The sequence below is a fragment of the Urocitellus parryii genome, chromosome 8 (genome assembly GCF_045843805.1).
Source record: "Urocitellus parryii isolate mUroPar1 chromosome 8, mUroPar1.hap1, whole genome shotgun sequence".
NCBI classification, from domain to species: domain Eukaryota; kingdom Metazoa; phylum Chordata; class Mammalia; order Rodentia; family Sciuridae; genus Urocitellus; species Urocitellus parryii.
The window spans coordinates 60,807,212-60,829,800 of NC_135538.1; the positions used below are offsets into that span (position 1 = coordinate 60,807,212).

General features: G+C 35.2%; 1 protein-coding gene across 1 annotated transcript in view; it reads left to right on the plus strand.

The window, feature by feature from the left end:
• Positions 1-18,463, plus strand: part of Sim1 (SIM bHLH transcription factor 1) — a 74,240-nt gene extending 55,777 nt beyond the window's left edge. The window contains exons 11-12 of the mRNA XM_026402527.2: positions 9,815-10,214; positions 12,569-18,463. Coding sequence (XP_026258312.2) covers positions 9,815-10,214; positions 12,569-13,299 — 1,131 coding nt within the window. The 3' untranslated portion in view covers positions 13,300-18,463. The remainder of the gene's footprint in view (positions 1-9,814; positions 10,215-12,568) is intronic.
• Positions 18,464-22,589: the final 4,126 nt, after the last annotated feature.

Consider the following 22,589-nt stretch of genomic DNA (forward strand, 5'->3'; position numbering starts at 1 on the left):
GTCTAGGGAAAAGTAATTTTTGCAGTATGGTTTTATGGTAACCATTCCTATTTACCTAAGTGAAAGTGATTAAGGACCTTTACATGATAAGTGCATCTGTAACATGTTTGTATTGTTAAGACAGCTGTGATACATATTGTTTGTTTGGTTCTCACTGCACTCTTTTAAAATAGTGTTTTGTTTTGTTTTTTTTCTCTACTAAGGGGAAACCCGAGCTCAGGGAAAGCGTCTTATACAGGTCACATTGACTGACATCAGATGAGGGTATTACCATGTCTTGAGTTCAGTGATTGTTTCTTCTTGAACCCCTTTGGTAACTTTGAATTACAATTTTTATGTGTAAAATATTAATATTCAGTAACAAGAACAAAGATATTTGAACAATTAAGTGATAACTTCATTTGAAAAGTTTCTGTTTCTTCAGAAAAGTGTCAGTTTTACGAAGGGCTTTGTCTCAATTCATTCTGTAAAAATAAGACATATTGGGCTGGAGTTGTGGCTCAGAGGTAGAGCACTTGCCTAGCATGCGTGAGGCACTGAGTTCGATTCTCACATATAAATAAATGAATAAAATAAAGGTCCATCAATAACAAAAAATATTTAAAAAGACATATTTACTCTAAAGTATTTTTAAAGTTTTCAAATATTTATTTTGAAGTGATTGCATATTTATAGAAAATTTGCGAAACTATATCCCCTGTGTAAGTTCACCAGTGCTTAACATTTTGCCATATTTGTTTATCATGTTCTCTTTCTCTTTCCCCATCCTTCTGCCCTTGTTATTACTTATTTGTGAACCATTTGAGAGTAGGTTACATACATATTGACTCTTTACTTAAACCTTGATACTTCATTGTGTCTTTTCTTTTTAAAAAATATTTTATTTTTTAGTTGTAGTTGGACACAGTACCTTTATTTCATTTTTATGTGGTGCTGAGGGTCAAACCCAGGGCCTCACATGTGCTAGGCGAGTGCTCTACCACTGAGCCACAACCCCAACCCTCATTGTGCATTTTCTAAGGACAAGGACATTCTCTTACATAAGCACAACAAGTATCAAAATCAGTAAATTTAATCTCAATAAAATATTTTAAACTAATATTAGAGTCTAGATGTAAGATTTCCCTAGTAATATCCATTATAGCATTTGTTGTTTCCCTTCCAGAACAAGATCCAGTCCAGGAGTTTGTATTGCATCTAGTTGTCATGTCTCTTTAGTCATTAATCTGAAGCCTTCTTTATCTTTCCTATTTCTTTCTCATGTTATTGGCATTTTTTGAAGAACAGAGGAGCCCAGTTATTTTATAGATTATTTTTGAACTTGAGTTTGTGTGCTTCTTCCTCTTGGTTAGATTGTGATTGTACATCATTTGCTGGCATACTTCATAGCTAGGATTGTGTTGTCAGACATCCAGATGGGCATGATGTTCCTCTATTCTGAGTTGGATGGAGAGGCTAATTTTGATTACCTGCTCAAGGTGTCATCTGGTTTCTCTATGGTATAATTGCTATTCTTTTTCTTTCAATTACAAAGCAATCTGTGGGGGATCCTTTTTAAGACCACGAAAACAGCCTAATCTTCATCAAAATTTCTTCCTTAGAATTATCATCTGTGATCATTGTTCCTCCACTCATCTCCTCGGAAAAAAAAAATTGTTGGAATGAATACAAAACGTTTATTTTCAAACTCAACTACTCCCTCTACACTTATCAGTTGACACTCTTCTGTAAGGAAGGTTCCTCTTTCTCCCCTTATTTATTACTAGGGACTCCTGGATTCTTATTTTGTTTAGCAGATTAAAATTCACTCATTACTGTTCTTATTTACTTTTGCTTAAGTTTTCCATGTTTGATCAGTGGGAATTCCTTCAAGCTGGCTCCCCTGTCTTTTTGACATACCCCCATCACTTAGTTTTTTTGAAAACTTTCCAATTTTTTGGTTCCCCAAGGTGTTGCAGGTTCACATTGTACCTTCTCTGCCCTAGTTATTTCTCCAAGGAACCTTTACTCCTTTTAGTGGCGAATGGCATCTATAACCCAAGAGTTGCATATTAATTGTGCTTATATTACTGGCATGCCATTCTTCTAGGCCCTTTCAGCAGACAGAGATGAGAAATATATGTCCCTTCTGTATCCTTTTGTCCCTCTACCCTTTTTGGTAACCAATTTGCTTTTTATCTGGCTTGTCCTTCTTGTGGTTCTTTTGCAAAAGCTAGAAGATACATGTATATTTACTTCTCTTGTTTTTTCTTGTATGAATGCAGCATATTTTATACATATGCACATACGCTTAATTTCCTCTCATGTGTATGTATTCCTATTAAAAAAAACCTGCCTACTAACCCATTCAGTATATATACCGTTGCTAAGTTTATTCAACTAATCTCTTGCATTTGAACATTTGAGTGATTTTTAATATTTTATAATTACAAATGTTGCTATAATGAATATTCTTATGTATAATTATTTTCTAATATTGGAGATATATTTTTAACTTCTTAGAAGTGGGAAAGTTCTTGGCCAAATGGTAACAACTGGTTTTGTTAGTTATTGTAAAATTCCATTAATATATGGGAATACCTGTTTTCTCACACCAAACGACTTGTTGTCGAGCTTTTGAATTTTTGCTAATCTGATGGATGAGTGTTGTTTTACTTATTAAGTAATTAAATATCTTTTCATATGTTTTGGGGCTAATTTTATATTTCTTGTGAATTTCTTTGAACATTTTTCATGATTTTTTTTCTTTTCAAGATTTTTGAATTGAGAATTGAATTTATTCTTATTCTTTTAGTTTAATTGATTTAGATGTTTAAAACTATATACGTCCTCAGTCTGAATATCATGTTTTCACTATCTTTTCCCAAAAAATTCTGTAATTTAATTTATGTAATTAATATTTGTGTTTGCTTTTTTTTTCTCCAGAGTTATTTAATGGTTATTTTTAAAATTTTTAGGTGGAAGAGACTTTTAAATTTTTGTTTTTAATTTTCATTTTTAATTCATTGATACTAGAAAGTGTCACTTCTGATATTTCTATTTCATGAAATTCACTAAGGTTTTCTCTGTGACCTAACATTTAGTGTGTGTGTGTGTGTGTGTGTGTGTGTGTGTGTGTGTGTGTGTATACTGTTTTCTTTTTTTTTAATCAGTATGTAAAGCTTGACACAGAGCCATAAAATTTAACTTAAAATTTTTAAGTCTTCCGTAGTCTTTTTTTTATAACTTAAACTCACTTTACTTGGCTTATACTGAGGATGGTGTGTGAGTCTGATGTGATAGTCTCTCTCCATTTCTTCTTCCATCTCCTAAGGTTTCTGTTTTATGTAGATGGTATTCCTATGTTATTTGATGCACTGATAGTTATAACAGACTTTCATAGTGAATTGTGGCTTTTAGCAAAAATATTATACAGCCTTAGAAATGAAGGAAATTTTGACACATGCTGCAACATGGGTGGACCTCAAGGATATTATGCTAAGTGAAATAAGTCAGTCACAAAGACAAGTAGTGTGTGTTTGCACCTACATGAGATACCAAGAATGGTCAAATTTGTAGAGATAGAAAGTAGATGTGGTTGACAGAGACTGAAGAGGGGGGAATTAGGAGTTACTGTTTAATGGGTATGGAGTTCAGTTTTTTTAAATACGTATGGTGGTAATGGTTGCACAGAACTGTGAGTGTATTTAATGCCATTGAACTTTACACTGAAAAATAGGTAAGATGGTAAATTTTATTCATTTAAAAATATATTTTTTAAATAAAAAATAAAGACCTGGAATTGACAGGGTGGGGAGCTACCATTGATATTCATATCAGATTTTGGTATGAATACAGTTTTCATTTCTTTGGGAAAAATGCCCAGGATTGCGTATGGTAATTGCACATTTAGGTTTTTAAGAGGCTGAACAACTGTCCAGAGTGGTCATGCCATTTAAATGTTTCTATCAGCATTGTATGAGTTACCTAGTTTCCCTGCATCTTGGCCAGCATTTGGTATTTATTGTCACTACTTTTTATATATTAGCCAACCTTGTAGGTGTGTTGTGATCTTTTATTGTGGCTTTAATTTGCATCTGCCTAGTCACAAGGTTCTTGAACATCTTTTCATGTGATTATTACCATCTGTATATTCTGTCTGGTAAATGCTGCTTCATATATCTTTTACCTTTAAAAAAATTTTTGAGTTTGGGGAGCTATTTATATATTCTAGATATTTAGTTCTTTGTTGAATATGTGATTTGTAAGTGTTTTCTTCCTGTCTGTAGCTTATTTTTTCATCCTCTGAACCGGGTCTTTTGTAAAGCAAAAAAATGTTTAATTTCAATCAAGTTCAATTTGTCTATTTTTTTCCTATTATGGATTATGTTTTTGTTGTCAAGTCTCACAACTATTTACCTTGCCTTAAATCTTGAAAATTTCCCCATTATTTTCTAAAAATATTTATATTATGCTTTATATTTAGGTCTGTGATTCTTTTGAGTTATTTTAAAATAAACACTAGTGTTGAAAAGCCTAAATTTTCTTCATTGAATTGTAAAAAATAGGTTGGGAATATTTGTGTGGGTCTCTATTCTGGCTTCTGTATTCTGTTCTGTTGATCTGCTTATGTTTCTCCATGAATATCACATGGTCTTCACTATAGTAGCTACATAGTAAGTTTTGAAGTTGAGTGGACAGATTCTCTTTCTTCATTCTTCTTTTATAAATAGTATTAACAATTCTAATTCCTTTGCCTTCTATATAAATGTTGTGCTTATACCAAAATGTTTTCAAATCTCCTCTTAACCTCTTTCTCATCCTTTTAATTTCTATAATTTTTTTTCTCTTAGAAGTTTTCCAGTCTTTCTTCAATTTTTCTTATTTAAAAACTTTCATTTATATCTGTTCTCTTTTTCATGACTTGCAATTTACTCTTCAGTTATTTTCTTTGTTTGAGTTTGGTCAGTTTTTGTTGCATGTGCTTTTCTGTTTTTTTTTTTTTTTTTTTGAGGTGGTAGGGTTTTGTATGGTTTGGTTTGGTTTGTTTTTCAGTGTAAAGAATCAAACCAGAGCAAGTGCCCTGTGGTGGGTTTTTTGGGTCCACTGTTTAGTTTTTAAAACTTCCGATTCCAGATTCCAGGCATGAGTATGTATGTGTTTATGTGCATGTGTATATCTCCAAATGCTTGTTGAGGGCATTTAATTCAATTTCAAGTGTTGTCTTACAGTTTTCTTTTTCACAGTTAGCTATTTTATGAGGACTTTTATTAGCTGAGGTGGTTTTTTAAAAATATTTTTTAGTTGTAGATGAACACAATACCTTTATTTTATTTATTTATTTTTATGTGGTGGTGAGAATCGAAGCACATGGCCTCACATGTGCTAGGCAAGCACTCTGCCATTGAGCTACAGCCCCATTCCTAGCTGAGGTGTTTAAATTTCTATTTTCTTGTTTTTCTCTTACAGGGGGTTTATATTTAGTTTTTAAAATTTTTAATTTGTTCTTCTTAGATATACATGACAGTATATTTTGACACATTATACATATGTGTAGAATAACTCCCATTCTGTGGTTGTACATGGTGTTGAGTTACACTGCTCATGTATTCATACATGAACAGAGGCGTTCGATTCATTCTACTGTCTCCTACAGGGTTTTGTGTGAAGTTTAATTTCTCCCCTATTCTTTAGCATTTCATGGACTGTGATGCTATTTCAAGAACACTCTTGGGACTGGGATTGTGGCTCCGTGGTAAAGCGCTTGCCTAGCACGAGTGAGGCTCTGGATTTGATCCTCAGCACAACATAAAAAGAAATAAATAAAGGCATTGTGTCCATCTACAACGAAAAAAAATTTTTAAAAAGAACATTTTTTTTCCTGTCAGTTTGTCACATACATAATTTTTTTTGAATGGATGATGGTGTGGTGGGAGGGGGAAGGTAAAAGGCTAGGATTAACCTATCCTGTACTTTACTTTTTTCATGTCAATTGAATCTTCACCTCTCCCTCTTCCTTCTTTCCTTTCACTGCTGTCCCTGAAGAACAAATTTATTAGACTTACATGGAGATGACATTTTTTAATGGCTACCACTTTGGATTTTGTTTTGAGACCCTTTTGAGACCCTTCCCTGTGGCCAGTGCTGTGAACCACCGAATACTGACATATTCATATTCTGGCATTTAATGTACTTTTTTTCTTAGAGTGATTTGTCTAGTTTTGTGTATGTCCTAAGCTCTTTTTTTCCCCTTCTAGAGTCTGTTAAACCTTCCCTCACTCTACATCCAAAGGTTCATAGTAATTAATTTTGGACTTTTAATTTTTTAATTTATAAGAAATTTGAAGTTTGTTATATTTTCTGACTTCTAGTCATGCTGATAGTTTGGGTCCTGTGGCTTAGTCTGTGCTTCTTAATCATCTTAATGATGACCTTAAAGATTTTGAAAGAAGCCAGGTGTGGTGGTTCATGCCTGTACTACCAGAGGCTCAGGAGGCTGAGGCAGGAGGATGGCAAATTCAAGCCAGCCTCAGCAACTTAGCAAGCACTTATCCCAAGATAAAAAATAAAAAGGGCTGGGAGTGTTTTTCAGTGGTTAAGCACCCCTGGGTTCAATCCCAAGTGCCCTCCCCCCAAAAAAATTCTTTTTAAAGGAGGATGTATGAACAAATTCAGATTCAAATGACTGTTATCATCCTTCATACTCAGAATTATGAGTACCCTTCATACTCTTGAAAGTAATACTTTATTGACCAAACATATCATGTAACTCCTAATAAACTGTGTCATAATGGGATACTTGGGGGTAAATTGTCAATATAATAAAATTATCACTTATATCATAGATTTCTTATAACCAAGACTATAAAAATTCTCTGACTTAAGTTATAGTTCTCAATAATGATCTTTAAATAAGTGAAATAGAGGGACAGACATAGAAATCATGATTCAACACTGGAAAAAATAATTATTGTGTCAAATAGAACATTAGAGCTAAAAAAAAAAGTTAGAGAAAGTCTAATTTAACCTAATATATCATTTTATAGACAAGGTTAAGAAGGATGAAGCAATTTGCCCAAGGCTACTCTGGAAGTTACGCTAGGGGCAGACCTGGAAACAAATTCTCATGGCTGCCTGTCTCTAATACCTCTTCCCTTAAATGGCCCTAACTCTGGTTTAGTTCTTCATGGGTTAGTATCATCATAATCTTTTTCCTGTTCAAAGAAACTAAATCACTTGCCTAAGAGCTTGAATGTAGTAAATGGCATCAGTAGACTTGAGGCCGACTGGGACTCTTCTTACGTAGCATTCATTCTTTACTCTGCACTCTCTGTATATATATTAGCTGTCTTCCTCTCTTTTCTCCAACATTTAATGAACACCTGAAATGTTTCCGTCCAAATAATGGGGTTAAAGAGTTTTCAACAAGTTTACACCTAGTACAGTTCATTTTAAAGGGATAAATGTGGATCAGAATTTTGATGGTGTGTCCTGGTGCAAGTTCACAATTTTCCTAAAAAAAGAATTGACTGCTAGGCTTTTCCCCTGTAGCTTCAAAGCAATGTGAGGTCTTATCTAACGGAACCACCCAACTTCTGCCTGCTTGAATATCTCAGGGCAGTGTACTTCCTGTAGTTTCTGGGCTATTGACAAGAGGCTTATCCTTCAAATTCTCCTTTGGGTACTCTTGAAATGTGTACCTCATGTATGCCAAGGTTGCCTTATGTTGAATTTTCTTTGTGAGTGAAGGACAGAATGTTCTTCTTTGCTGCGCCAATAGCACTTTCCCATATACACTCAGGGAAAGCTTTTTCCCCTCTCAAAAGGGCTCAAAAGTCTTGACTAGAGTGCTTCAGAAATAGGCCTGGTTTATACTTTTATAAAAACAAGCAGAGCCTGGACAACTCCTTGCTTGGAATAGCTCTGAAGGTTGAGTTTCTCTGAGGTAAGCAGATGAGTGGAGTTACCAAAGGACATATGTATAGCATTTGGATCCCCACTTAGTGAGGCCAGAGGTGTCATCTTTTGCTTCTGTGAAAGTGAAGGTGGCATCTTGCAGAAAGAGGCTGGTTTTCACTGGGAAAAAAGGCTGATAGTATGTGGAAGGTATGATACAGGGAACTAAAACTCAAGAAGCTTCAATTAAAAACGGTAATGAAGAAATATTTAACTTGGAATTTGTATAGCATTCTGTCCTGAGCATGCTATATTCATTAGTACACTTTGGAGTATTCCAAGAAGAACCTATGTATCTCATGTTTCTAGCCCTAAGAGCTCTCAGCTGAGTTGCCTGTTCCCATTGAGGTGGAAAGAGTCAGGGTTCTTCCTTCTGCTCAGAATAGGCCTAATAGGAAGTGAAGAGTTTGCCTTATACTTCAAAGACCTCAGCATACAGAAACTTGTTCAATTAGCATGTAATGAGGGCAGAACTGTGTAGCCTATGGCTTTTCTCTCTCCCCACACAATGCCACATACATCCATACCTCTTTCTCCCAGGTTAAGAAGATGTATAATGGACTTATATTTTGGTTCCAGGGACTATAAAGCTTCCAGCCCCATAACTATATGTCTCTTTAATATTGGATCCTGTTTTCCTCTCCTCTTTCTTCAACAGTGCTTTATCTCAAGTGTAAAATTGAGGTTTGGAGTGTAGGCTTTGAGACCAGCTAGACCAGGGGGTGGCTGTGGCATCTTATTAAAATTCTCAGAGATGTAGTTTCCTCATCTACTAAATAGAGCTAATTAATAGCTCTATTAGAGTGGTTAGGAGGATTAAATGGTGTGATGCATATGGAATGATCAGCATATTACCAGGCACAGTAAGCTCTCAATAAATGGCATCTATTATTATCATAGCTGGAGAGCTCTAAGTCGTGCCTAGAATCGTGTTTGGCCTTAGAAAACCAAACATTGGAAGGAATTATATTACCAATTTTATTGGTTCACGAAGGCCTTCAAATGGAGCATACTTCCTAGGGAGATCTGGAGGGCATTTTACCTTTTCTTTGAACACCTCCAGATAATTTAGTAGTAGGTGGGCTGTGTATTTTCAATAAGGACAATGGAACACATAGCTTGTTTTCTTATTTTGATGATCCTTAGGTATTGGAGTTTCACTTTAGAAAGAAACATATCCTAGTGAATAAACCCAGTTTATATGGGACAAGACTTTTCAAAAGTTATATTGTAATTAAATTAGGTAAGCATTAACTCCTCTACCATGTACCCTGCAAAGTATTCAGAGTAAACAGTCTAGTACGAAGACTAAGATTCTGCACGTTGGTGCTTTGAACTTTAATTTTGTTTTTTTTTTTCCTAATTAAGAAATGTAGAAAAGTGAAGAGTAACAGTATATGGAGGCTTCTTGGGATTTTTTTTTTTTTCTTTTTTGGTGGCAGTGCCATTTGGATAGTGATGAAGAACTTGGGTTTGAATTTTGATTCTGTTACCTGCTAACCCCAGGGGCTTTGGGCAAATCATTTTCCCTCTTTGAATCTTAGCTCCTCTATGTATATATATCGAGGTGCTGATACTGCCATTAAAGTGTTACCAGAACTACCTGAGATTATTCACTTGAAGCACTTCGGGCAGTACCTAGGAAGGACTTCAGTCGCTGTTTGTTATTATTTTTATGTCCTTTCAGCAGGCAGAAGGATTTTCTATGAAGGCATCACTTCACTAATCAAGCGATGCCAAGTTAGTGGTGCCCAGCAGCGGTGCTAGTGACTCAGGCCAATAAGATCTTAGGGGTGTTTGCAGAAACAAAGACTGTTTTTGTTTGTTTGTTTAAACGACTTTATTTTTGAAATGGCTCTTCTCCACTTCTCGGTTTCAGTATTCGGGATTTCACACCGAAAGATCGGAATCCGACCACGACAGCCAATGGGGCGGCAGTCCCCTGACCGACACAGCCTCCCCGCAGCTCCTGGACCCGGACCGGCCCGGCTCGCAGCACGACGCGTCCTGCGCCTACAGGCAGTTCTCGGACCGCAGCGCTCTCTGCTACGGCTTCGCGCTCGACCACTCCAGGCTGGTGGAGGAGAGGCATTTCCATACCCAGGCCTGCGAGGGAGGCCGGTGCGAGGCAGGCAGGTACTTCCTGGGAACGCCGCAGGCCGGGAGGGAGCCCTGGTGGGGCTCTCGCGCAGCCCTGCCCCTGACCAAGGCCTCCCCGGAGAGCAGAGAAGCCTATGAGAACAGCATGCCTCACATCGCTTCGGTCCACAGGATCCACGGTAAGAGCAGTGGGAAGGACTTCCCAGTCCAGCATGAGGCTCCAGGGCAGATTTATAGATGTTAGGTGTAACACTGGAGTGACCCACCCAAATGTTTTCTCTTTTGATTGCTATGTCAGAAACTCACATGAGTGAGGTTTAAAACCAGTTTCGCTCAGTTAAGTGTATTAATTTTGGTAATGTTTGAAGCCTATATTTATGACTCGTGGGAAAAAATGATTTCCATTTTAAAAACCATACAGTACAGAATTCAAGTTAAAGGGAGTTATTGAGCATATTGAATTTGTAGTATGTATGCATGTCAATTTCTCAAGTATTATTTTCCTCTGATTCCCTATGTTTCAAAAGTGGACTTCAGTAGTCCATAGGCTCATTAAGTTTGAGCAATGTTTTTCAATGAGGGCACTATTGATAGCTGGAGAGACCAATCTTTGTTTTATGAACTATCATTCATCTAGCTGTTCATCTTTGTTGGACATTAAGTGCCAGTAACTGCCCAAACTTCTCCCTTCATTATGACAACCACAGTGCCGCTTTTGATTAAGGATGGAGTGCCAGATAGAAACTACTGAGATTTTCATCTTTGGATTATTATATAGCTTTATGAACACACGGAGTTGGGCATTTTAGTTAAAGCTTTGATTGTTGGTAATGCTTTTCTGTGTTAATTGCAAAGTTTATTAGTTAAGCATAGCTTACTCTGTCCATTCCAAGTTTGGTTCCAGGAAGATCTTTGAAGAGGTTGGCCAGGAATGGTGGAACATACCTATAATCCCAGATACTCAGGAGACTGATACAGGAGAATCACAAGTTTGAGGCCAGCCTCATTAATTTAAGAGACCCTAAGAAGCTTAGGGAGACCTGTCTCAAAAAATAAAAAGGGCTGGGGATGTGGCTTCGGTGGTTCAGTGATAAAGTGCCCCTGGGTTCAATCCCCAGTACAAACAAAATAAAAAACACCCAACAAAGCCCTATTTAATTAAGTCATTGACATTAGGATTGATCTGAAGGCTCTGATATTACTCTTTTTGTCCTTAGGATGAGAAATGTACTAGACAATGTTGTCCCCATCCATAAAGTCTGTCAGATACCACAAGGCACTGAAGGCCTTCTATGAGTTATTTTGATTTGTTTCTATTCTTGCTTTTTTATTTTTCTGCTTTTACTTTGAGTAAACAACTTGTACTGAACCAAGGAACGTTTTGGTAGTCTGGTAATGGAAACCCAGGGCAAAGAGCAATTGCTTGTTAAAGAAAGGAGTGAAGTGAAAATCCTGGTTTAACCTACGTAGTCTGGAAGGAAATATTAGAAATAAAATAAGGAGAAAAGAGGGAAGGAAAGCAGTGAATAGTGTAATCTAGGGCTTCTTTGCTGTGTTTAGCAGCTTACAGTTCTCAGATGTCCCTACCTGATTTTCTTCTTGCTTTTTATATTGTCTTTAGACATTTTGAAAATAATTTAGTTTATGGAATTTATTTTGGAAGCACTATTCCTCCATCTTAGATCTCTGTCTTGGATTTAAAATAGGCTTTTATTAAAATTGCTAATATTTACTTATTCTTTACCTTATTCCAGAAGCAATCTAAAATTCTTGACTTTCTATATGATGACCTCTGATGCTGAGATGTTTATCCCTATGTTTGTTAAAATAGTACCTTCATGTATGATCTAGACAAGATATAGCTACATCTATATCTACCTATGCATATATATTCATATACATATACATATGAATATACATTTTAATCTTCGGTTGTCTAAAAATGATCAGTAGATCTTTACTGTAACTCTCCTGCAGATACATTGAGCAATATTAATTTTAATTTATTAATTAAATTAATTAAATCTTAATTTTCAATTTTCAGTGATTCATTTAGAGAATAGTTCAGCTTATGTTACTGTCCTCCTCAATCTCAATTCAAAGCATTTTGTAAGCATCAATCTAACATTGCCATTGCTCTAGAAAACAGCATAAACAAAATTCTATGTATCTTCTTTTTATTATTTGCAATTGGGAAGGTCCAATAACTTGTATAAATGAATATGAACACACTTTACTATTTCACTAATTGTCCTTCACAATCCATGAACAAGGTTTATCTTATAAGAAAATTGTTATAAGCTTCACCTGCGCTTAAAATCCAGTGATTTTTATATGAATCCAATATACATATGAATTCCAGTACTATAAGTTGATGCTCTGGCATGTAGGCCTGTGTCTGTTTCAAATATTGTTACATATATTAAAAATGAAAGATACAAGTTTGCTTTTAATAGGAAAAGATATACACTTAATTAAAAAAAAATTGGTGAGTTTTGAGACCACTTACTGTTTTACTTTTTCTGATTTCTAGGGCGAGGTCATTGGGATGAAGATAGTGTGGTCAGTTCTCCAGATCCTGGGTCAGCCAGTGAATCAGGTGATCGATATCGTACTGAACAGTATCAAAGCAGCCCCCACGAACCTAGCAAAATCGAAACTCTGATAAGAGCCACCCAGCAAATGATTAAAGAAGAAGAGAACAGATTGCAGCTACGGAAAGCACCCCCTGACCAATTGGCTTCAATTAATGGAGCTGGGAAAAAACACTCTCTCTGTTTTGCAAACTATCAACAGCCCCCACCGACAGGCGAAGTTTGTCATGGCTCTGCTCTTTCCAATACTTCACCATGTGACCACCTCCAACAGAGAGAGGGAAAGATGCTGAGCCCCCATGAAAATGACTATGACAACAGTCCCACTGCACTGTCTCGGATAAGTAGTCCCAATTCTGATCGAATTTCGAAATCCAGTTTGATCCTAGCTAAAGACTATCTACATTCGGATATGTCTCCTCATCAGACAGCAGGAGACCATCCTGCTGTCTCTCCAAACTGCTTTGGCTCTCACCGCCAGTATTTTGATAAGCATGCGTACACATTAACTGGATATGCCCTGGAGCACTTATATGACAGTGAAACCATTAGAAACTATTCCTTGGGCTGTAATGGCTCACACTTTGATGTAACTTCCCATCTAAGGATGCAGCCCGATCCAGCACAAGGACACAAGGGAACATCTGTTATAATAACCAATGGAAGCTGATGTTTTTCTAAAATATTTTTTTCTTCAATGGTCTCTGAAGCATATTTATAGTTTAATGCCCCATTATCAGCATTTACTATGCCACAGATTGTTAGAGGATAATTTAAGTTACTGGGTATTTGACATGTGTTTCTGCAAAATCAAAGAAAACATAGCATTCAGGGTTATGCACAGATAATGGAGCTGAAGTCAATACAAAAATTGCCCCTCTAGTTATTTGGGAACCAGAATTTTGAATAGAAAAATACTCATGTAAATCAAGTAAGCATATAGACCACATCAAAGGGCTGATGAATTGACAATACTGTATTGTGATGATCCAGTGAAACTCATAGCCACAGACCACCATTCACAAACTGTTGTGTCTACTTTACATGTAGAACTGGAGAATATATACCACAAATATACCAAAATGGGCACATTCCTTTAACTCTACCACATCAAGCTTCTGAAAGAAATTTTCAATGCCAAAATAACCAGAAAGAAAGAGATACATCTTGTAAACTGATTTCTTTGTGGTTTCAAACCAGTCAGCTCATTTAGTTCAGGCATAAATTAGAGAAGTGGTTCTGTCTGTAGTGCAAGAATGAGTTTTCACCTGGTATCCATTAGAAGCAATCAGGAAGTGGTGATTTTTCACCTTGCTTTTGAGTTAGACAAGGACCAGGATTGCGCTGACATAGCAGTACAGGTTTTTCTAAGTAACGGCATTGAGATGTAGGAAGGCACATCAGAAATGTGGTGTGCTCAATTGGAAGTAGTTTAGTGAAGATGGAAAGGCCAGAGGCCGAGCAGAATGAAATTATATCTCAAAACAAACAACTTAAGGCTCAGAATAGTTAAACCACATATTTGGGGCTTGCTTATGAAACCAACCAAATAAAAAATTCAAACCAATTCACCAAGAAAAAAGGCTGATAAGTGCAAAAATAACTGAGGAAAACCAGTGAAGTGGTACATGACAGCGGTCTAAGTGTTTGAAAGCATTTCAAAGCACAGATGTGCCAATGTGTCAGCATGTGGAAAACCTCAGGAGAAAATCTAAGATGAAAGCTTAGGCAGATAGACAAGTGGTTAAAAGGGCCAGAAAAGTACTCTGACTAAAGGCATAGGCACAAATACTCATTTTCCTTATTATTTGTAAACAGCAAAAACAATAAACTTGCCTTCACCTCTGTGTGATGTAGTAGAAAGACCAGTGGACTAGATGCAGAGATCTCTGGGTTTGGGTTCTGAGCCCGCCTGTAACTTAATTTTGTGACCACAGTTGCATTTCTCACCATGCCTGAGGCCTTGTGTCCTGGTCTGTAAGGCAGTTTCAGTGTCACATGATCCTGTGGTTCATTGAGGCAGCAGAATGGAACTTATGAAGTAGTTAATTCTCTGCTGTGAGTTTTCAGGACTGATCATTCTGGCTTTTCTGCACACATGCAGAGGCCTAGAAGCTTTGTGACTTAAGCAGGTATGTGGGCTCTCTGGTGCAGGTATAGTTACAGTTGTTTTTTTTCTTAGATTCAGTCAAAATGTAGATGGTAGAAATTTATTAAAGGGAAGAAATATAGTAAGATTTTTAAAAATGCTCTATTCTCTAGTATTCAAAGCAAAGTGACAGAAGTGATTAGAAAAGTTTCCTAGGTAATATTTCATAGAAGTCTCATGCATTTAACTCTTGCCAAATTCGAGGAGGGGAATATACTGAAAGAACTCATAAGTTTGAAAACAGAACATGACATTGGACACTCAGGGATTAGAACTATATTTTCATCATTTAATACAGTTATTTGGCTGTCCATTGGTTGGTGACAATCTGTATAATAATTTGAGAGACAAATACTGAGTTGTTTGTACATGAGAGAAGAGGCTACATGAAATTAGATAACTATTTCTTGGATATGACAGCAACATTGGCCAATGTAAATGAAAAAAAAAGTGTGAGAAAAGTAGTGGTTGTCATATATACTTTAAAAATGTTCAAAGTACAATAAAAGTTAAATTCATAGCTATATAAGAAAAAATATTCAGTAATTTCGAGAAAATTATTTTGAGAAGCCCCTGGAATAGTTAAAATGGATTATGATTAATTTGCATGTGAAAGAAGGATTTAGGAATGCTAAAGGTTTTGCAGAATTCTGTAGGATACATGTTTCAAAGAAACAAATATCTGGAAAATGTGGTAGGTTTTGGAAAGGAAAATCTATACAGATGGGTTCTACTGATGGATAGATATATGGTTTATCAGATGAGTCAAGGACAGATACTGTCAGAGAAATGGCTACTTAAGAACCAAGGAAAATGAACAGATGCTAATGAAAAGATTGTCATCACAGGAATTGCAGTTGAATTTTTATATGGAGGATAATTGATTAGTGGAAGGAATAAATTATGAACTGAACAGATAGGGGGTAATCATGAGGAATTATGCTCCTTAAAATTATATGACCAATTTTTTAAAAGGAAGACAGAATTAACTAAATTACATTTTGATTGAATTTTGGGGTAGATTAGCCCAGTTTTAAATACATAACCATCTATTTAATTTCTTGAAAGATAATTTTATAGTAGCAGTTTCTTTACATTGCATACAACAACTTATAGGCTCATAGTATTATATGACTTTCATTTGTTGCAATATGGCATGATTATTATAAAATGATCCAAAGTAAGCTGACATTTTCTGACAAGGCAACTTTTTACTATTGACATGCATATGTACAAATGTGTTTGTAATCTACATTATTTTGTTCTATGTAGGAACATATTTCCCTATAAGGAAGATGTCATCTGTGTCACTTAAAAACACGGGGTGTAAAATGAATATGTTCCCCATAATGAATCAGTTAAAATTGAAATTAAATTGGCTTTAGTTTTAATCCTTGATTTCTATAACTTTGCTACAATGCTGAAAACCATGAAATTTGATTAAAATAGAGAAGGATTTTTAAAATATCATTTTGGGGAATTTATAAACGTGCTATTCTAATTATATAGCTACAGTATGAAACAATTCATTAGATGATGCAAAGCTTATGCTTTATAGTGACAGCAAGAATATCTTTATTGCCCATTTTACCTGTTTTTGAGCAATTAAAAAATCTCAGTAACCAAAGAGATAAATGAGTATTTCCCCAATCTTTCTTGGGGGAAAATTCTGTTAAAATTATCATTGAGAATATATGATGTGTTATTTTTGGATGCATAAGATTAAGGTCACAGCCTCTACAGGTCAGATGTTAGATATGCTTCAGCTCCGAGAGTCTTTTTGATGTAATGTGTTGAATCTAATGTTCTAGATTTTCTAATTGCCTGATACAAGATGATGTAATAGTGCTGATGTGACATTCAAAATGAGACAGGATGCAATAAATGATTTGCCTTCAGCATTTATACAGAAAAACCACTTACTATTTCCTGATTGTATTTCACAGAGCTAAAATATTTCCACTGAGTACTGTTCTTAATTCTCTCTACACCCTGCTGCCACATGCTGCCTTTGGGCAGAGAATCCCACTTAAAATGAGCTTTAATGGGATCTTCTAGAAAAGGATGACAAGCTCCATTTTTCTTGCTTTCTTTCTTTTTATGTAAGGCGAGGATTGATTCTAATGCAAGATTATTTGGAAAATATGCATAGATATTTTAAAATACAATGAAAGACTTCGGCCCCCAAGATCTAGACAAAATAAGTGTGATAGAAGGTCGTATAGCTAAAGAGACACTCTGAATACAGATTTGATATTGTAAGGCTCTCTCCTTTCTTTTTCTTTGAAGAGCATGACATTACTAAGCTATTCAGTGCAATCTATTAGCACTAGTTATAATTGGGAGTGACAGAGTGAATGCTGATATTTGGAAAACTGAGTATCTGATCATTTGGGGTCACTAACCTTGTCTAGTGAAATAACTTACACTTTAATACAGTCCTTCTGATGTAAAAAGTTAAAATACCCAGATCTGGCTCCCTAGTTCACTCAAACCATAGACGTAGACATATATTCTATTTTCTGAATGACTTAATAAAGAATGTAAATCCTGCAGTTCTCCAAATAAGTGACTCAACTTTCATGTAAATGTCAAGGTTTTGTGAATAGGGGTTTAAGTTTAAGCAAAATCTATTGGGTAGTTCTTACTGTGAAACATATTGTGGATAAAACATCATTCCAAATTTTAAATGAGGATAAAACATCTGTGGACATATGCAGAAGTTATCATACATAGAAAATGTTCTTGGGGGAAAAGTTTTGTGTGGTGCTCATTTTTTGTGCACAAAGGTTGTACGGGTAGTGCTTAATCTCAAAAGGTGAGATTGTTCTCATTTCCAAATAGGTGTTTGCTCAGAATTCTATTTCTAAGACTGTAAGCAGAAAGAACACACACACACACACACACACACACACACACACACACAAACCCCACAACACACACAGGGTTCTATTGCTTAAGACTGTATGCAGAAATGATACACACCAGAGAGAAAAGTATGATTTGTCATCACCTTGGGTGTTCAAAATGTGCCATATCCAATTATGTGTGTGTATATGTGTGTGTATATATATCCGTATATATACATGTATGTTTACATATACATGTATATATATGATGGTTCACACAAGAAATCCTGATTGATAATTTTAAACCAAATGTTTGTAGTTTTATTTATTGCAATTTTGATTTTGCTGCATGAGAGACTTGGCTTTCATAAACCTATATGGGAGGAGTTTATCCCAATTTGCTGATTTGGTAGGCATTTAATCACAGTTAAATTTATACCCAATAATCCTGATGTGTTTACATTTTGAAAGAAATGAAATTGGCATGGAAAAATTTTAGAAGTACTGTAATTTGTTTTCTGTTTTTTTCCCCTGAAGGAAACTATTTCAAAAAAATGAAACATATGAGTAGGCACTTCAAAAAAGATGAAATATTTTGTTTGTTTTTGACTGACATGCTATAAAAAAGGATTATATTTGTGAGAAGATACCGATTGCCACTATTCCAAATACCATCTTGCAATGTATAGTTTTTAGTGATATTGTAGTATAAAGCTGTAATTTGAACTTTTACTTTGGAATGTAAAGTAGAAAATATTAGCTATGTCAATGATATCTTGCAAAGTGTTCCCATTTATAATTATTTATATTGTAAATAGCTTTCTGAAGTAAATTTGAAGTTAATGTGCATAAAATGTATTTATTATGTGAGGAATTTTTTTTTGTTTTAAAATATAGTTACCAATATGCAGTTTGAGTCTGAATTATTCATTGAAAGAAAAAATCTCTATAACAGAGTGTCATTTGTAAGCAAGAAGACTGTAAAGAAACAAGGATCACTTCAGCTCTAGATTCTGTTGGAATAGGTACTCCACCCCCATAGACACACAAATGTACACATATGCACATTGTGCACACATGAGAAACTGAAAAATAGAAGCTCACATGTATGCCCAGTAAATATTAAGTAATAGGCGAGATTTTAATTAGACACTGGAGGATGGTTTTCCAGTGTTCCATCAGGACATTTTCAGCAATCTTCTTTCTCCACTTTGCTAAATAAAGTAAAAAATTTGAAGGTACATGTTAATATTTTTAATGCCTATGGGAAATGAAAACCTATAATATTGAGATGATTTAGTTTGCTTTCATTCAAAAGCACATTTAAAATATCTCCAGAATAATTTTTGATCTGAAGTTCAAGATATGTTTAAAATTCAAAATTAGGGATTAAAGTCAGATAAAAATATATTTCTAGGAAGTTCTTTTTTAAACATTTTCATAGTACCCCTTAGGTATTTCATTTTTTTTTCTTCCAGGAATTTGTGATTTATCCTGGTGTGTTCTAGATATTTCCATTGGCTGATCAACACACTTATACAGTATCTTTTAATTCAATATAAATGTCATTTGTATTTCATAAAGCTTTTTTATTAAGCTGAACAAAATTTCAGAAATATCATTACTATTATAGTATTTATCAGATGCTTTCCAGCATATTTCTTTAAGATACTTGTTTTGGTACTTTTGTTTCTGAAAATAAAATTGTTTTCATCTACTTTATTTTTCCAAATAATTGCAATTCTGATTTAATCCAAATTATTTATTGAATATTGTGCTGTCAGCCTTTCTTTTTATATTTTTATTATTATTTTTTACATAATGGTAGAGTATATTTTGAGATATTATACATACAAAATAAATATAACTTGTTCCAATTGGGACCCCATTATTGTGGTTGTACAAGATATGGAGTTACATTGATCATGTATTTATATATGATAGGAAAAATATGTCTGATTCATTCTATTCTCTTTCCTGTTGCCATCTCCCCTCCCTTCCCTTCATTCCCCTTTGTCTAGTCTAATGAACTTCTAATCTTTCCCTCTCTTGTTGTGGGTTAACATCCACATATCAGAGAACATTCTGCCTTTGGTGTTTTGGGCTTATTTCACTTACTATGATATTCTCCATTTACCAGAAAATGCCATAATTGCATTCTTCCTTATGGATGAATAGTATTCTATTATGTATATATACTACATTTCATTTACCTATTCATCTGTTGTAGGGTACCTAGATTGGTTCCATAGCTTGGCTATTGTGAATTGAGCTGCTATAAACATTGAAGTGGATGCATCACTGTAGAATGCTTATTTTAAGTCCTTAGGGTATATAAACTGAGGAGTGGGATAACTGGGTAAAATGGTGGTTTCTTTCCAAGTTTTCTAAGGAATATCCATAGTGCTTTCCAGAGGGGTTGCACCAATTAGCAATGTATAAGTGAACCTCTTTCTCCACATCCTTGCCAACATTTATTACTGCTTGTAGTCTTGATTATTTCCATTTGACTGGAGTGAGATGGAATCTCAACATAGTTTTGATTTGCATTTCTCTAATTGCTAGAGATGTTGAATATTTTTTCATATATTTTTTGACTATTTGTGTTTCTTCTTCTGTGAAGTGCCTATTCAGTTCCTTTGCCCATTTATTGATTGGATTATCATTATTATTTTTTGTGTTAAGTTTTTTTTGAGTTCTTTGTATACCCTGGAGATTAATGCTCTGTCTGAGGTGCTGGTAGTAAAGATTTTCTCCAATTCTATAGGCTATCTGTTCACATTCTTGATTGTTTCCTTTGCTGTGAAGAAACTTAGTTTGATACCATCTCATTTATTGATTCTTGATTTTATTTCTTGTACGTTGGTAGTCTTGTTGAGGAAGTCAGTTCCTAAGCTGACGTGGTAGAGTGTTGGGTCTATTTTTCTTCTAATAGGCGCAGAGTCTCTGGTCTAGCGTCTAAGTCCTTGATCCACTTTGGGTGGAGTTTTGTGCAGGGTGAGAGACAGAGATTCAATTTTATTCTACTACATACCGATTTCCAGTTTTCCCAGTACCATTTGTTGAAGAGGCTATCTTTTCTCCAATGTTTGTTTACTGTGCCTTTGTCTAGTATGAGATAACTATATTTATGTGGGTTTGACTCTGTCTTCTAAACTGTTCCATTTGTCTTCATGTTTGTTTATGTATCAATACAATGCCACTTTTGTTATAATAGCTCTGTAGTATAATTTAAGGTCTGGTATTGTGATCACTTTTCTCACTAAGTATTGCTTTGAGTATTTTGGGCCTTTTATTTGTTTGAATGAATTTCAGTACTGCTTTTTCTATTTCTATGAAGAAAGTCATTGGAAATTTAATAGGAAATGCATTAAATCTGTATGGTCATTTGGTAGTATGGCCATTTTGACAATATAAATTCTTCCTATCCAAAAACATGAGAGATCTTTCCATCTTCTTAGGTCTTCTTCAATTTATTTCTTTAGCATTTTGTATTCTTCATTGTAGAGGTGTTTCACCTCTTTTGTTAGACTGCTTCCCAAATATTTTATTTTTTTAAAGGTTATTGTGAATGGGATTGCTATACTGATTTATCTTTCAGCTGATTCATCATTGGTGTATAGAAATGCAACTGATTTGTGGGTGTTAATTTTATATCCTGCTACTTTGCTGAATTCATCTATGAGTTCTAGAAGCTTTACTAGTCAGCCTTTCATCACTATAAAATATACCCAAGATATTCAACTTATAAAGAGAAAAGGTTTATATTGGCTCAATTTTGGAGGTTTTAGTCCATGATTGGTTGGCCCCATTGCTTTGGGCCTGTGGTGAGGAGTATACAGTGGAGCAAAGCTGCTCACCTCATGACCAGGAAGTGAAAAAGTTAAAGAGGAAGGGGATGGAATTCCACTGTTCCTTTCATGGCATTTCCCCAATGACCAGAAGACATTCCACTAGGCCCCATCTCTTAAGGGTTCTGCTGTTTCCTGATAGCACTGAGCTGGGGGCTAAGCTTTTAATACATAAGTCTTCCGGGGATAATCAAGATCCAAACCATAGCAAATATTTAATATGTGTTCCAAATGGGATAGGGACCTAAATTTTTTCTCATTGCAGAGTTTTTAAAAAATACACATACAATAGGCCTTTGATTTTTCTTGTGTGCTTTGAAAATGTAAATTCCTTAGACAATTATAAAAACGATAAGCATTTATTAAACCATCATGGGTCAAACACTGAACCAAGATCCAGCATAGAAATCAGAGCAGGGAGACTCACCTTCCACCAAAGAGAGAGATTCCAAAATTTCTATTTTATTATTTGAGGAAACTGAGGATCAGAGTGGTTAAGTAACAGTCACAGAGCTGATAAGTGGTAAAGGTGAAATTTGAACTCGGACAGGTTTGTATTAGCTTTTTTTTTTTTTTTTGGTGGCTATTACCAAAAGATTTACAGAAGGAAAAGTTTATTTGGGGCTCATGGTTTCAGAGATCTCAGTCCATTAAAGGCTGGCTCCATTCCTTGGGGCTTGAGGTGAGGCAGAACATCATGGCAGAAGAGAAAAGTGTGGTGGAGGAAAGTGGCTTTGTACATTGCACCAAGAAAGAGAGAGGGGGAGAGAGAGAGAGAGAGAGAGAGAGAGAGAGAGAGAGAGAACTTCACTCAAAAACAAGAACAAAATATGTACCCCAAAGGCATGCCCTCAGTGACCCTTTTCTCCCACGGTACCCTATATGCCTATAGTTACTACCTAGTTATTTTATTTTATTTTTTAAAAGAGTTTGTTGATCCTTTTATTTATATTTATTTTACCCTATTTTATTTTATTTATTTTTGAGAGAGAGAGAGAGAGAGAGAGAGAGAGAGAGAGAGAGAATTTTTTAATATTTATTTTTTAGTTCTTGGCGGACACAACATCTTTGTTTGTATGTGGTGCTGAGGATTGAACCTGGGCAGCACGCA